The 19,212-nt window shown below is 38.7% G+C and overlaps 1 protein-coding gene across 2 annotated transcripts in view; it reads left to right on the top strand.

The window, feature by feature from the left end:
• Nucleotides 1-19,212, top strand: part of LOC129830989 (ribosome biogenesis protein bop1-like) — a 170,978-nt gene that overhangs the window by 103,849 nt on the left and 47,917 nt on the right. For both annotated transcript variants that reach the window (XM_055893921.1, XM_055893920.1), the window contains exon 11: nucleotides 5,118-5,250. In XM_055893921.1, coding sequence (XP_055749896.1) covers nucleotides 5,118-5,250 — 133 coding nt within the window. The remainder of the gene's footprint in view (nucleotides 1-5,117; nucleotides 5,251-19,212) is intronic.

The raw sequence follows: 19,212 nt of genomic DNA, 5'->3' as shown, positions 1-19,212 counted from the left end.
TGTTGTCACTACCTGGGCTTTCAAACCAAGGTGTCCTAGAAAGAGGAGAGGAGTGTAATGTTGTCACTACCTGGGCTTTCAAACCAAGGTGTCCTAGAAAGAGGAGAGGAGTGTAATGTTGTTACTACCTGGGCTTTCAAACCAAGGTGTCCTAGAAAGAGGAGAGGAGTGTAATGTTGTCACTACCTGGGCTTTCAAACCAAGGTGTCCTAGAAAGAGGAGAGGAGTGTAATGTTGTCACTACCTGGGCTTTCAAACCAAGGTGTCCTAGAAAGAGGAGAGGAGTGTAATGTTGTCACTACCTGGGCTTTCAAACCAAGGTGTCCTAGAAAGAGGAGAGGAGTGTAATGTTGTCACTGCCTGGGCTTTCAAACCAAGGTGTCCTAGAAAGAGGAGAGGAGTGTAATGTTGTCACTGCCTGGGCTTTCAAACCAAGGTGTCCTAGAAAGAGGAGAGGAATGTAATGTTGTCACTACCTGGGCTTTCAAACCAAGGTGTCCTAGAAAGAGGAGAGGAGTGTAATGTTGTCACTACCTGGGCTTTCAAACCAAGGTGTCCTAGAAAGAGGAGAGGAGTGTAATGTTGTCACTACCTGGGCTTTCAAACCAAGGTGTCATAGAAAGAGGAGAGGAGTGTAATGTTGTCACTGCCTGGGCTTTCAAACCAAGGTGTCCTAGAAAGAGGAGAGGAGTGTAATGTTGTCACTGCCTGGGCTTTCAAACCAAGGTGTCCTAGAAAGAGGAGAGGAATGTAATGTTGTCACTACCTGGGCTTTCAAACCAAGGTGTCCTAGAAAGAGGAGAGGAGTGTAATGTTGTTACTACCTGGGCTTTCAAACCAAGGTGTCCTAGAAAGAGGAGAGGAGTGTAATGTTGTCACTGCCTGGGCTTTCAAACCAAGGTGTCCTAGAAAGAGGAGAGGAGTGTAATGTTGTCACTACCTGGGCTTTCAAACCAAGGTGTCCTAGAAAGAGGAGTGTAATGTTGTCACTGCCTGGGCTTTCAAACCAAGGTGTCCTAGAAAGAGGAGAGGAATGTAATGTTGTTACTACCTGGGCTTTCAAACCAAGGTGTCCTAGAAAGAGGAGGGGAGTGTAATGTTGTTACTACCTGGGCTTTCAAACCAAGGTGTCCTAGAAAGAGGAGAGGAATGTAATGTTGTCACTACCTGGGCTTTCAAACCAAGGTGTCCTAGAAAGAGGAGAGGAGTGTAATGTTGTCACTACCTGGGCTTTCAAACCAAGGTGTCCTAGAAAGAGGAGAGGAGTGTAATGTTGTTACTACCTGGGCTTTCAAACCAAGGTGTCCTAGAAAGAGGAGAGGAGTGTAATGTTGTCACTACCTGGGCTTTCAAACCAAGGTGTCCTAGAAAGAGGAGAGGAGTGTAATGTTGTCACTACCTGGGCTTTCAAACCAAGGTGTCCTAGAAAGAGGAGAGGAATGTAATGTTGTTACTACCTGGGCTTTCAAACCAAGGTGTCCTAGAAAGAGGAGGGGAGTGTAATGTTGTTACTACCTGGGCTTTCAAACCAAGGTGTCCTAGAAAGAGGAGAGGAATGTAATGTTGTCACTACCTGGGCTTTCAAACCAAGGTGTCCTAGAAAGAGGAGAGGAGTGTAATGTTGTCACTACCTGGGCTTTCAAACCAAGGTGTCCTAGAAAGAGGAGAGGAGTGTAATGTTGTTACTACCTGGGCTTTCAAACCAAGGTGTCCTAGAAAGAGGAGAGGAGTGTAATGTTGTCACTACCTGGGCTTTCAAACCAAGGTGTCCTAGAAAGAGGAGAGGAGTGTAATGTTGTCACTACCTGGGCTTTCAAACCAAGGTGTCCTAGAAAGAGGAGAGGAGTGTAATGTTGTCACTGCCTGGGCTTTCAAACCAAGGTGTCCTAGAAAGAGGAGAGGAGTGTAATGTTGTCACTGCCTGGGCTTTCAAACCAAGGTGTCCTAGAAAGAGGAGAGGAGTGTAATGTTGTTACTACCTGGGCTTTCAAACCAAGGTGTCCTAGAAAGAGGAGAGGAATGTAATGTTGTCACTACCTGGGCTTTCAAACCAAGGTGTCCTAGAAAGAGGAGAGGAGTGTAATGTTGTTACTACCTGGGCTTTCAAACCAAGGTGTCCTAGAAAGAGGAGAGGAGTGTAATGTTGTCACTACCTGGGCTTTCAAACCAAGGTGTCCTAGAAAGAGGAGAGGAGTGTAATGTTGTCACTACCTGGGCTTTCAAACCAAGGTGTCCTAGAAAGAGGAGAGGAGTGTAATGTTGTTACTACCTGGGCTTTCAAACCAAGGTGTCCTAGAAAGTCCCCACTCCATCAAAGTACCTCCCCCTGGAGCCTCAGTTGATCGTGCTGACCAATAGCGCTGCTCCCATCTGTTGACTTACATTGTGGTTTGCCCTCGACAACTGAGCCTTGAACTGTGCTCTGAGGTTACAAACCACACGCCCGTTTTAGTTTTATTCTCTACATTTGCTAAATGCTCTCATCCTGTCCAGTGACACAGCCTTGTATTTATGTCAGATTGACATAAAAATATTCTGCTTGTCGTATTCTCAAGTAGGCGAGTAAGCACACTCCTGGATGTGTTTCAGAGGAAACCATTGAAATAGACCTAGAAGGAAGTCCCTCAGTAGAAAAGGAACAGCATAGTTGTGACTTCTTAACAGTTTCACAGCTCTAGACCTCTCCTCATACACTAGTGATTCCTTTCCAACGCCTGTGCTGCCTGATGGATGGGGCTCTCTCACTTTCTCTCTGTCTCTAAACCACCAGCAGCCCTGGATGCAACCTCCTGGTCGGGCCTGTCCCTCCAGTTCTATATCTGTTTCTGCCAGAGAGCTCAGTACTTCAAATAGATTATGTTTGTCCAGGATCTGTTTTTCCCTCCGTGTTTTCCTTGTATTTATGGAGCGTTCAGGTATAGAAGTTAAAATACAACTATTTTCCTACTACCTCTCACTCTTACGTTGGAGCGGTTGAGCGTCAGCGGTGTTATCGAAGGGGGTTGGTTTGCGTAGCGTCTGTGAGTTCCCAGATGTCCGTATTGTGTGCCAGCAGTAAGGAGCGATTGGCTCCTGTGGTTCTGATTAGGACCTGAATCTTTCTTTGTCAAACCAACCTCAACAGGAAAGGGAAGACCAACGGACGCTAAAGTTCTTTCATGCCAAAGTATTGTCCAAAAGAAAGGTTGATAAATCTCACTGCGCCAGGGCTCCTAATAGAGCTGTGATGGCAAACCAAACTGCAAAATCAGACCAATACAGGAGGTTACTAGAAATATAACCCCTCCATGTCCGTAACATAGAGATGAAGCCAGTAGAGGTATAGTGGCAGAGAAAAAGACGGTCAAATGCAAATGATCCTTAGGCAGTAGTCTGATACTGCATGCGCTCCCAGAAGGCATTAGTGAGTTAGTGTGTGCAGAGGGGCCCGATGTGTCATTGGCTGTGTCCCACAAGGCCCTATGGGCTCTGGTCCAAAGTAGTTCACTATATAGGGAATAGGGTGCCATTTGGGGATGCACACATTGTGACCGGCAGTTGGAGAGGGAGAGGCAGTCTGTTTTCACTCAGCTGATGAGCAGTGGGCTGGCCAGGAAACCTGTCCCGACCCGCCATGTCTGCTACTTATGATGTGTATTATACACAGATAACTTTTAACACACTCACACAGATAACTTTTAACGCATATGTGAACCACACAGATAACTTTTAACACACATGTCAACCACACACACACAAGGTATTGATAACGTATTGAAGAGGTTTATATTCTATTTTTGAAATATAAAGATATGCTACATTGCCTTTAGGTTTTATCTGCACTTTCCCACTGTTACTGTATATCACAATATTATTAATCAACACAGCCTCCCCATCAACTAACCCCTGTCTAGTAGTGACACGAACCAGGCCCACTCCCCCTCTACTCCCCCCTCTGCTCTCCTCCTTTACTTCCCTCATCTACTCTCCTCCTCTGCTCTCCTCCTCTATTCTCTTCCTCTACTCTCCTCCTCTACTCTCCTCCTCTACTTCCCTCCTCTACTCTCCTCCTCTACTTCCCTCCTCTACTCTCCTCCTCCTCTACTCCTCTTCTCTTCCTCTCCTCTACTCTCCTCCTCTACTCTCCTCCACTACTCTCCTCCTCTCCTCCTCTCCCCTCCTCTACTCTCCTCCTCTATTCTCATCTTCTACTCTCCTCTACTCCCCTTCTCTACTCACCTCTATTCTCCTCTACTCTTCTCCTCTATTCTCCTCCTCTACCCTCCTCCTCTACTCTCCTTCTATATTCTCCTCCTCTACTCCCCTCCTCTACTCTCCTCCTCTACTCTCCTTCTCTACTCTCCTTCTCTACTCTCCTACCCTCCTCCTCTACTCTCCTCCTTCTCTACTCTCCTACCCTCCTCCTCTACTCTCCTCCTCTCCTCCTCCTCTACTCTCCTCCTCTCCTCCTCCTCTACTCTCCTCCTCCTCTACTCTCCTCCTCCTCTACTCTCCTCCTCCTCTACTCTCCTCCTCTCCTCTACTCTCCTCCTCTCCTCTACTCTCCTCCTCCTCTACTCTCCTCCTCCTCTACTCTCCTCCTCCTCTACTCTCCTCCTCCTCTACTCTCCTCCTCCTCTACTCTCCTTCTTCTCTCCACCTCCTCTACTCTCCTTCTCTCCTCCTCCTCTGCTCTCCTCCTCTCCTCCTCCTCTGCTCTCCTCCTCTCCTCCTCCTCTGCTCTCCTCCTCTCCTCCTCCTCTGCTCTCCTCTCCACCTCTGTTCTACTCCTCCACCATTTAGTTTCTGCTCCCCTCTCATTGAGGTTAGTCAGCCTGCTAGCTCAGAGCTTTCCCAGTTTATTTATGAGCCACTTTAAGACTTTCACGCTGTGGTAACTCAACGACGCGCGGTGTCCGGAGACCACACCTGCTGCAGCTGGGGCTGAGGTGACCAGCTTACTGACTGGCGTAAGTGTGACTGTGATGCATGTATGAGCACACGCACATAGTCACACACACACGCACGCTCGCATACACATTCTCTCACACAATCACACACACACACACACACACATTGCTGTTCAGGGCCCCATGTTAACCCTGTACTCTGACCTTTGACCCTCTCTCTCCCTTCAGGCTCAGACGATTTCACTGTGCGCTTCTGGGAGGTCAACACGGGGCGCTGCATGAAGACTCTGGAGGTGGGCGGAGCTGTGAAGAGCGTGGCGTGGAACCCCAACCCGGCCGTCTGCCTGGTGGCCGTGTGCTTGTAAGTCTCCTCCTCATACAGTCTCTTTCCTCCTAATGGTTGCTCTCTTAAAATCCTCCCCTCTGTTTTGAGGTGTCTGTGTCTTCATTACTGAACATACTGTATGTGTTGACGGACAGAATGATTTTATAGTGTACCGTCTGGGGTATCCCAATAACCACTGTAACCAGTTTATAATTAAGCAAAAAGACACGAGGGGTTGTGGTATATGGCCAATATAAGGCTTAAGGCTTCAGGCATGACGCAGCTTCACACTATAAGCTGGTCTCTCAAATTCAATCTGCTTTATTGGCATGAACAACGTTTTGTTGTTAAATCAGTACTACAACTACCATCATCATCATTACATCAGTACTACAACTACCATCATCATCATTACATCAGTACTACAACTACCATCATCATCATTACATCAGTACTACAACTACCATGATCATCATTACATCAGTACTACAACTACCATCATCATCATTACATTAGTACTACAACTACCATCATCATTACATCAGTACTACAACTACCATCATCATCATTACATCAGTACTACAACTACCATCATCATTACATCAGTACTACAACTACCATCATCATCATTACATCAGTACTACAACTACCATCATCATCATTACATCAGTACTACAACTACCATCATCATTACATCAGTACTACAACTACCATCATCATCAGTACTACAACTACCATCATCATTACATCAGTACTACAACTACCATCATCATCATTACATCAGTACTACAACTACCACCATCATCATTACATCAGTACTACAACTACCATCATCATCATTACATCAGTACTACAACTACCATCATCATCATTACATCAGTACTACAACTACCATCATCATCATTACATCAGTACTACAACTACCATCATCATCATTACATCAGTACTACAACTACCATCATCATCATTACATCAGTACTACAACTACCATCATCATCATTACATCAGTACTACAACTACCACCATCATCAGTACTACAACTACCATCATCATCATTACATCAGTACTACAACTACCATCATCATCATTACATCAGTACTACAACTACCATCATCATCATTACATCAGTACTACAACTACCATCATCATCATTACATCAGTACTACAACTACCATCATCATCATTACATCAGTACTACAACTACCATCATCATCATTACATCAGTACTACAACTACCATCATCATCATTACATCAGTACTACAACTACCACCATCATCAGTACTACAACTACCATCATCATCATTACATCAGTACTACAACTACCATCATCATCATTACATCAGTACTACAACTACCATCATCATCATTACATCAGTACTACAACTACCATCATCATCATTACATCAGTACTACAACTACCATCATCATCATTACATCAGTACTACAACTACCATCATCATCATTACATCAGTACTACAACTACCATCATCATCATTACATCAGTACTACAACTACCATCATCATCATTACATCAGTACTACAACTACCATCATCATCATTACATCAGTACTACAACTACCATCATCATCATTACATCAGTACTACAACTACCATCATCATCATTACATCAGTACTACAACTACCATCATCATCATTACATCAGTACTACAACTACCATCATCATCATTACATCAGTACTACAACTACCATCATCATCATTACATCAGTACTACAACTACCATCATCGTTACATCAGTACTACAACTACCATCATCATCATTACATCAGTACTACAACTACCATCATCATCATTACATCAGTACTACAACTACCATCATCATCATTACATCAGTACTACAACTACCATCATCATCATTACATCAGTACTACAACTACCATCATCATTACATCAGTACTACAACTACCATCATCAGTACATCAGTACTACAACTACCATCATCATCATTACATCAGTACTACAACTACCATCATCAGTACATCAGTACTACAACTACCATCATCATCATTACATCAGTACTACAACTACCATCATCATCATTACATCAGTACTACAACTACCATCATCATCATTACATCAGTACTACAACTACCATCATCATCATTACATCAGTACTACAACTACCATCATCAGTACATCAGTACTACAACTACCATCATCATCATTACATCAGTACTACAACTACCATCATCATCATTACATCAGTACTACAACTACCATCATCATCATTACATCAGTACTACAACTACCATCATCATCATTACATCAGTACTACAACTACCATCATCATTACATCAGTACTACAACTACCATCATCATCATTACATCAGTACTACAACTACCATCATCATCATTACATCAGTACTACAACTACCATCATCATCATTACATCAGTACTACAACTACCATCATCATCATTACATCAGTACTACAACTACCATCATCATCATTACATCAGTACTACAACTACCATCATCATCATTACATCAGTACTACAACTACCATCATCATCATTACATCAGTACTACAACTACCATCATCATCATTACATCAGTACTACAACTACCATCATCATCATTACATCAGTACTACAACTACCATCATCATCATTACATTAGTACTACAACTACCATCATCATCATTACATCAGTACTACAACTACCATCATCATCAGTACATCAGTACTACAACTACCATCATCATTACATCAGTACTACAACTACCATCATCATCATTACATCAGTACTACAACTACCATCATCATTACATCAGTACTACAACTACCATCATCATCATTACATCAGTACTACAACTACCATCATCATCATTACATCAGTACTACAACTACCATCATCATCATTACATCAGTACTACAACTACCATCATCATTACATCAGTACTACAACTACCATCATCAGTACATCAGTACTACAACTACCATCATCATCATTACATCAGTACTACAACTACCATCATCAGTACATCAGTACTACAACTACCATCATCATTACATCAGTACTACAACTACCATCATCATCATTACATCAGTACTACAACTACCATCATCAGTACATCAGTACTACAACTACCATCATCATCATTACATCAGTACTACAACTACCATCATCAGTACATCAGTACTACAACTACCATCATCATCATTACATCAGTACTACAACTACCATCATCAGTACTACAACTACCATCATCAGTACATCAGTACTACAACTACCATCATCAGTACATCAGTACTACAACTACCATCATCATCAGTACTACAACTACCATCATCATCAGTACTACAACTACCATCATCATCATTACATCAGTACTACAACTACCATCATCATCATTACATCAGTACTACAACTACCATCATCATCATTACATCAGTACTACAACTACCATCATCATCATTACATCAGTACTACAACTACCATCATCATCATTACATCAGTACTACAACTACCATCATCATCAGTACATCAGTACTACAACTACCATCATCATCATTACATCAGTACTACAACTACCATCATCATCATTACATCAGTACTACAACTACCATCATCATTACATCAGTACTACAACTACCATCATCATCATTACATCAGTACTACAACTACCATCATCATCATTACATCAGTACTACAACTACCATCATCATCATTACATCAGTACTACAACTACCATCATCATTACATCAGTACTACAACTACCATCATCAGTACATCAGTACTACAACTACCATCATCATCATTACATCAGTACTACAACTACCATCATCAGTACATCAGTACTACAACTACCATCATCATTACATCAGTACTACAACTACCATCATCATCATTACATCAGTACTACAACTACCATCATCAGTACATCAGTACTACAACTACCATCATCATCATTACATCAGTACTACAACTACCATCATCAGTACATCAGTACTACAACTACCATCATCATCATTACATCAGTACTACAACTACCATCATCAGTACATCAGTACTACAACTACCATCATCAGTACATCAGTACTACAACTACCATCATCATTACATTAGTACTACAACTACCATCATCATTACATCAGTACTACAACTACCATCATCATCGTTACATTAGTACTACAACTACCATCATCATTACATCAGTACTACAACTACCATCATCATCATTACATCAGTACTACAACTACCATCATCATCATTACATCAGTACTACAACTACCATCATCATCATTACATCAGTACTACAACTACCATCATCAGTACATCAGTACTACAACTACCATCATCATCATTACATCAGTACTACAACTACCATCATCATCATTACATCAGTACTACAACTACCATCATCATCAGTACTACAACTACCATCATCATCAGTACTACAACTACCATCATCATCAGTACTACAACTACCATCATCATCAGTACTACAACTACCATCATCATCATTACATCAGTACTACAACTACCATCATCATCATTACATCAGTACTACAACTACCATCATCATCATTACATCAGTACTACAACTACCATCATCATCATTACATCAGTACTACAACTACCATCATCATTACATCAGTACTACAACTACCATCATCATTACATCAGTACTACAACTACCATCATCATTACATCAGTACTACAACTACCATCATTATTACATCAGTACTACAACTACCATCATCATCATTACATTAGTACTACAACTACCATCATCATTACATCAGTACTACAACTACCATCATCATCATTACATCAGTACTACAACTACCATCATCATCATTACATCAGTACTACAACTACCATCATCATCATTACATCAGTACTACAACTACCATCATCATCATTACATCAGTACTACAACTACCATCATCATCATTACATCAGTACTACAACTACCATCATCATCATTACATTAGTACTACAACTACCATCATCATCATTACATCAGTACTACAACTACCATCATCATCATTACATCAGTACTACAACTACCATCATCATTACATCAGTACTACAACTACCATCATCATCATTACATCAGTACTACAACTACCATCATCATCATTACATCAGTACTACAACTACCATCATCATCGTTACATCAGTACTACAACTACCATCATCATCGTTACATCAGTACTACAACTACCATCATCATCATTACATCAGTACTACAACTACCATCATCATCATTACATCAGTACTACAACTACCATCATCATTACATTAGTACTACAACTACCATCATCATCATTACATCAGTACTACAACTACCATCATCATCATTACATCAGTACTACAACTACCATCATTACATCAGTACTACAACTACCATCATCATCGTTACATCAGTACTACAACTACCATCATCATCGTTACATCAGTACTACAACTACCATCATCATCGTTACATCAGTACTACAACTACCATCATCATCGTTACATCAGTACTACAACTACCATCATCATCATTACATCAGTACTACAACTACCATCATCATCATTACATCAGTACTACAACTACCATCATCATTACATCAGTACTACAACTACCATCATCATCATTACATCAGTACTACAACTACCATCATCATCGTTACATCAGTACTACAACTACCATCATCATCGTTACATCAGTACTACAACTACCATCATCATCATTACATCAGTACTACAACTACCATCATTACATCAGTACTACAACTACCATCATTACATCAGTACTACAACTACCATCATCATCATTACATCAGTACTACAACTACCATCATCATCATTACATCAGTACTACAACTACCATCATCATCAGTACATCAGTACTACAACTACCATCATCATTACATCAGTACTACAACTACCATCATCGTTACATCAGTACTACAACTACCATCATCATCGTTACATCAGTACTACAACTACCATCATCATCGTTACATCAGTACTACAACTACCATCATCATTACATCAGTACTACAACTACCATCATCATCATTACATCAGTACTACAACTACCATCATCATCATTACATCAGTACTACAACTACCATCATCATCATTACATCAGTACTACAACTACCATCATCATCATTACATCAGTACTACAACTACCATCATCATCATTACATCAGTACTACAACTACCATCATCATTACATCAGTACTACAACTACCATCATCATCATTACATCAGTACTACAACTACCATCATTACATCAGTACTACAACTACCATCATCATCATTACATCAGTACTACAACTACCATCATCATTACATCAGTACTTCAACTACCATCATCATCATTACATTAGTACTACAACTACCATCATCATTACATCAGTACTACAACTACCATCATCATCATTACATCAGTACTACAACCACCATCATCATTACATCAGTACTACAACTACCATCATCATCATTACATCAGTACTACAACTACCATCATCATCATTACATTAGTACTACAACTACCATCATCATTACATCAGTACTACAACTACCATCATCATCATTACATCAGTACTACAACCACCATCATCATTACATCAGTACTACAACTACCATCATCATCATTACATCAGTACTACAACTACCATCATCATCATTACATCAGTACTACAACTACCATCATCATCATTACATCAGTACTACAACTACCATCATCATCATTACATCAGTACTACAACTACCATCATCATCAGTACTACAACTACCATCATCATCATTACATCAGTACTACAACTACCATCATCATCATTACATCAGTACTACAACTACCATCATCATCATTACATCAGTACTACAACTACCATCATCATCATTACATCAGTACTACAACTACCATCATCATCGTTACATCAGTACTACAACTACCATCATTATTACATCAGTACTACAACTACCATCATCATCATTACATCAGTACTACAACTACCATCATCATCATTACATCAGTACTACAACTACCATCATCATTACATTAGTACTACAACTACCATCATCATCATTACATCAGTACTACAACTACCATCATCATCATTACATCAGTACTACAACTACCATCATTACATCAGTACTACAACTACCATCATCATCGTTACATCAGTACTACAACTACCATCATCATCGTTACATCAGTACTACAACTACCATCATCATCGTTACATCAGTACTACAACTACCATCATCATCGTTACATCAGTACTACAACTACCATCATCATCGTTACATCAGTACTACAACTACCATCATCATCATTACATCAGTACTACAACCACCATCATCATTACATCAGTACTACAACTACCATCATCATCATTACATCAGTACTACAACTACCATCATCATCATTACATTAGTACTACAACTACCATCATCATTACATCAGTACTACAACTACCATCATCATCATTACATCAGTACTACAACCACCATCATCATTACATCAGTACTACAACTACCATCATCATCATTACATCAGTACTACAACTACCATCATCATCATTACATCAGTACTACAACTACCATCATCATCATTACATCAGTACTACAACTACCATCATCATCATTACATCAGTACTACAACTACCATCATCATCAGTACTACAACTACCATCATCATCATTACATCAGTACTACAACTACCATCATCATCATTACATCAGTACTACAACTACCATCATCATCATTACATCAGTACTACAACTACCATCATCATCATTACATCAGTACTACAACTACCATCATCATCATTACATCAGTACTACAACTACCATCATCATCATTACATCAGTACTACAACTACCATCATCATCGTTACATCAGTACTACAACTACCATCATCATCGTTACATCAGTACTACAACTACCATCATCATCATTACATCAGTACTACAACTACCATCATCATCATTACATTAGTACTACAACTACCATCATCATCATTACATCAGTACTACAACTACCATCATCATCAGTACTACAACTACCATCATCATCATTACATCAGTACTACAACTACCATCATCATCATTACATCAGTACTACAACTACCATCATCATCGTTACATCAGTACTACAACTACCATCATTATTACATCAGTACTACAACTACCATCATCATCATTACATCAGTACTACAACTACCATCATCATCATTACATCAGTACTACAACTACCATCATCATTACATTAGTACTACAACTACCATCATCATCATTACATCAGTACTACAACTACCATCATCATCATTACATCAGTACTACAACTACCATCATTACATCAGTACTACAACTACCATCATCATCGTTACATCAGTACTACAACTACCATCATCATCGTTACATCAGTACTACAACTACCATCATCATCGTTACATCAGTACTACAACTACCATCATCATCGTTACATCAGTACTACAACTACCATCATCATCGTTACATCAGTACTACAACTACCATCATCATCGTTACATCAGTACTACAACTACCATCATCATCGTTACATCAGTACTACAACCACCATCATCATTACATCAGTACTACAACTACCATCATCATCATTACATTAGTACTACAACTACCATCATCATTACATCAGTACTACAACTACCATCATCATCATTACATCAGTACTACAACCACCATCATCATTACATCAGTACTACAACTACCATCATCATCATTACATCAGTACTACAACTACCATCATCATCATTACATCAGTACTACAACTACCATCATCATCATTACATCAGTACTACAACTACCATCATCATCATTACATCAGTACTACAACTACCATCATCATCAGTACTACAACTACCATCATCATCATTACATCAGTACTACAACTACCATCATCATCATTACATCAGTACTACAACTACCATCATCATCATTACATCAGTACTACAACTACCATCATCATCATTACATCAGTACTACAACTACCATCATCATCATTACATCAGTACTACAACTACCATCATCATCATTACATCAGTACTACAACTACCATCATCATCATTACATCAGTACTACAACTACCATCATCATCATTACATCAGTACTACAACTACCATCATCATCATTACATCAGTACTACAACTACCATCATCATCATTACATCAGTACTACAACTACCATCATCATCATTACATCAGTACTACAACTACCATCATCATCATTACATCAGTACTACAACTACCATCATTATTACATCAGTACTACAACTACCATCATTATTACATCAGTACTACAACTACCATCATCATCATTACATCAGTACTACAACTACCATCATCATCATTACATCAGTACTACAACTACCATCATCATCATTACATCAGTACTACAACTACCATCATCATCATTACATCAGTACTACAACTACCATCATCATCATTACATCAGTACTACAACTACCATCATCATCATTACATCAGTACTACAACTACCATCATTATTACATCAGTACTACAACTACCATCATCATCATTACATCAGTACTACAACTACCATCATCATCATTACATCAGTACTACAACTACCATCATCATCATTACATCAGTACTACAACTACCATCATCATCATTACATCAGTACTACAACTACCATCATCATCATTACATCAGTACTACAACTACCATCATCATCGTTACATCAGTACTACAACTACCATCATCATCGTTACATCAGTACTACTACCACCATCATCATCATTACATCAGTACTACAACTACCATCATCATCATTACATCAGTACTACAACTACCATCATCATCATTACATCAGTACTACAACTACCATCATCATCATTACATCAGTACTACAACTACCATCATCATCATTACATCAGTACTACAACTACCATCATCATCATTACAGCAGTACTACAACTACCATCATCATCATTACATCAGTACTACAACTACCATCATCATCATTACATCAGTACTACAACTACCATCATCATCATTACATCAGTACTACAACTACCATCATCATCATTACATCAGTACTACAACTACCATCATCATCATTACATCAGTACTACAACTACCATCATCATCATTACATCAGTACTACAACTACCATCATCATCATTACATCAGTACTACAACTACCATCATCATCATTACATCAGTACTACAACTACCATCATCATCATTACATCAGTACTACAACTACCATCATCATTACATCAGTACTACAACTACCATCATCATTACATCAGTACTACAACTACCATCATCATCGTTACATCAGTACTACAACTACCATCATCATCGTTACATCAGTACTACAACTACCATCATCATCATTACATCAGTACTACAACTACCATCATCATTACATCAGTACTACAACTACCATCATCATTACATCAGTACTACAACTACTACCATCATCATTACATCAGTACTACAACTACCATCATCATCATTACATCAGTACTACAACTACCATCATCATCATTACTACTATTACAACTACCATCATCATCATTACATCAGTACTACAACTACCATCATCATCATTACATCAGTACTACAACTACCATCATCATCATTACATCAGTACTACAACTACCATAATCATCATTACATCAGTACTACAACTACCATCATCATCATTACATCAGTACTACAACTACCATCATCATCATTACATCAGTACTACAACTACCATCATCATTACATCAGTACTACAACTACTACCATCATCATTACATCAGTACTACAACTACCATCATCATCAGTACATCAGTACTACAACTACTATCATCATCATTACATTAGTACTACAACTACTATCATCATCATTACATCAGTACTACAACTACCATCATCATCGTTACATCAGTACTACAACTACCATCATCATCATTACATCAGTACTACAACTACCATCATCATCATTACATCAGTACTACAACTACCATCATCATCAGTACTACAACTACCATCATCATCATTACATCAGTACTACAACTACCATCATCATTACATCAGTACTACAACTACCATCATCATCATTACATCAGTACTACAACTACCATCATCATCATTACATTAGTACTACAACTACCATCATCATCATTACATCAGTACTACAACTACCATCATCATCATTACATCAGTACTACAACTACCATCATCATCATTACATCAGTACTACAACTACCATCATCATCATTACATTAGTACTACAACTACCATCATCATCATTACATCAGTACTACAACTACCATCATCATCATTACATTAGTACTACAACTACCATCATCATCATTACATCAGTACTACAACTACCATCATCATCATTACATCAGTACTACAACTACCATCATCATCGTTACATCAGTACTACAACTACCATCATCATCATTACATTAGTACTACAACTACCATCATCATCAGTACTACAACTACCATCATCATCATTACATCAGTACTACAACTACCATCATTACATCAGTACTACAACTACCATCATCATTACATCAGTACTACAACTACCATCATCATTACATCAGTACTACAACTACCATCATCATTACATCAGTACTACAACTACCATCATCATTACATCAGTACTACAACTACCATCATCATCATTACATCAGTACTACAACTACCATCATTACATCAGTACTACAACTACCATCATCATCAGTACTACAACTACCATCATCATTACATCAGTACTACAACTACCATCATCATCAGTACTACAACTACCATCATCATCATTACATCAGTACTACAACTACCATCATCATCATTACATCAGTACTACAACTACCATCATCATCAGTACATCAGTACTACAACTACCATCATCATCATTACATCAGTACTACAACTACCATCATCATCATTACATCAGTACTACAACTACCATCATCATCAGTACATCAGTACTACAACTACCATCATCATCATTACATCAGTACTACAACTACCATCATCATCATTACATCAGTACTACAACTACCATCATCATTACATCAGTACTACAACTACCATCATCATTACATCAGTACTACAACTACCATCATCATCATTACATCAGTACTACAACTACCATCATCATCATTACATCAGTACTACAACTACCATCATCATCATTACATCAGTACTACAACTACCATCATCATCATTACATCAGTACTACAACTACCATCATCATCATTACATCAGTACTACAACTACCATCATCATCATTACATCAGTACTACAACTACCATCATCATCATTACATTAGTACTACAACTACCATCATCATCATTACATCAGTACTACAACTACCATCATCATCATTACATCAGTACTACAACTACCATCATCATCATTACATCAGTACTACAACTACCATCATCATTACATCAGTACTACAACTACCATCATCATCATTACATCAGTACTACAACTACCATCATCATCGTTACATCAGTACTACTACCACCATCATTACATCAGTACTACAACTACCATCATCATTACTACTACTACTACTACTACCACCATCATCATTACTACTACTACTACTACCACCATCATCATTACTACTACTACTACTACCACCATCATCATTACTACTACTACTACTACCACCACCATCATCATTACTACTACTACTACTACTACCACCATCATCATTACTACTACTACTACCACCATCATCATTACTACTACTACCACCATCATCATTACTACTACTACCACATCATCATCATTACTACTACTACTACTACCACCATCATCATCATTACTACTACTACTACCAACATCATCATTACTACTACTACCACCATCATCATCATTACTACTACTACTACCACCATCATCATTACTACTACTACTACTACTACTACCATCATCATCATTACTACTACTACTACCACCATCATCATTACTACTACTACTACTACTACCACCATCATCATTACTACTACTACTACTACTACCACCACCATCATCATTACTACTACTACTACTACTACCACCATCATCATTACTACTACTACTACTACTACCACCATCATCATTACTACTACTACTACCACCATCATCATTACTACTACTACTACCACCATCATCATTACTACTACTACTACCACCATCATCATTACTAGTACTACTACCATCATCATTACTAGTACTACTACCATCATCATTACATCAGTTCTACAACTACCATCATCATTACTACTACTACTACCACCATCATCATTACTACTACTACCACCTTCATCATTACTACTACTACCACCATCATCATTACTACTACTACCACCATCATCATTACTACTACTACCACCATCATCATTACTACGACTACTACCACCATCATCATTACTACTACTACCACCATCATCATTACTACTACTACCACCATCATCATTACTACTACTACCACATCATCATCATTATTACTACTACTACTACTACTACCACCATCATCATCATTATTACTACTACTACTACTACTACCACCATCATCATTACTACTACTACCACCATCATCATTACTACTACTACTACCACCATCATCATTACTACTACTACCACCATCATCATTACTACTACTACCACATCATCATCATTACTACTACTACTACTACCACCATCATCATTACTACTACTACTACTACCACCATCATCATCATTACTACTACTACTACCAACATCATCATTACTACTACTACCACCATCATCATCATTACTACTACTACTACCACCATCATCATTACTACTACTACTACTACCACCATCATCATTACTACTACTACTACCACCATCATCATTACTACTACTACTACCACCATCATCATTACTACTACTACTACTACCACCATCATCATTACTACTACTACTACTACCACCATCATCATTACTACTACTACTACTACCACCATCATCATTACTACTACTACTACTACCACCA

Source organism: Salvelinus fontinalis, chromosome 32, assembly GCF_029448725.1.
Source record: "Salvelinus fontinalis isolate EN_2023a chromosome 32, ASM2944872v1, whole genome shotgun sequence".
Classification (NCBI taxonomy): domain Eukaryota; kingdom Metazoa; phylum Chordata; class Actinopteri; order Salmoniformes; family Salmonidae; genus Salvelinus; species Salvelinus fontinalis.
This window is presented reverse-complemented; position numbering and strand designations above follow the sequence as displayed.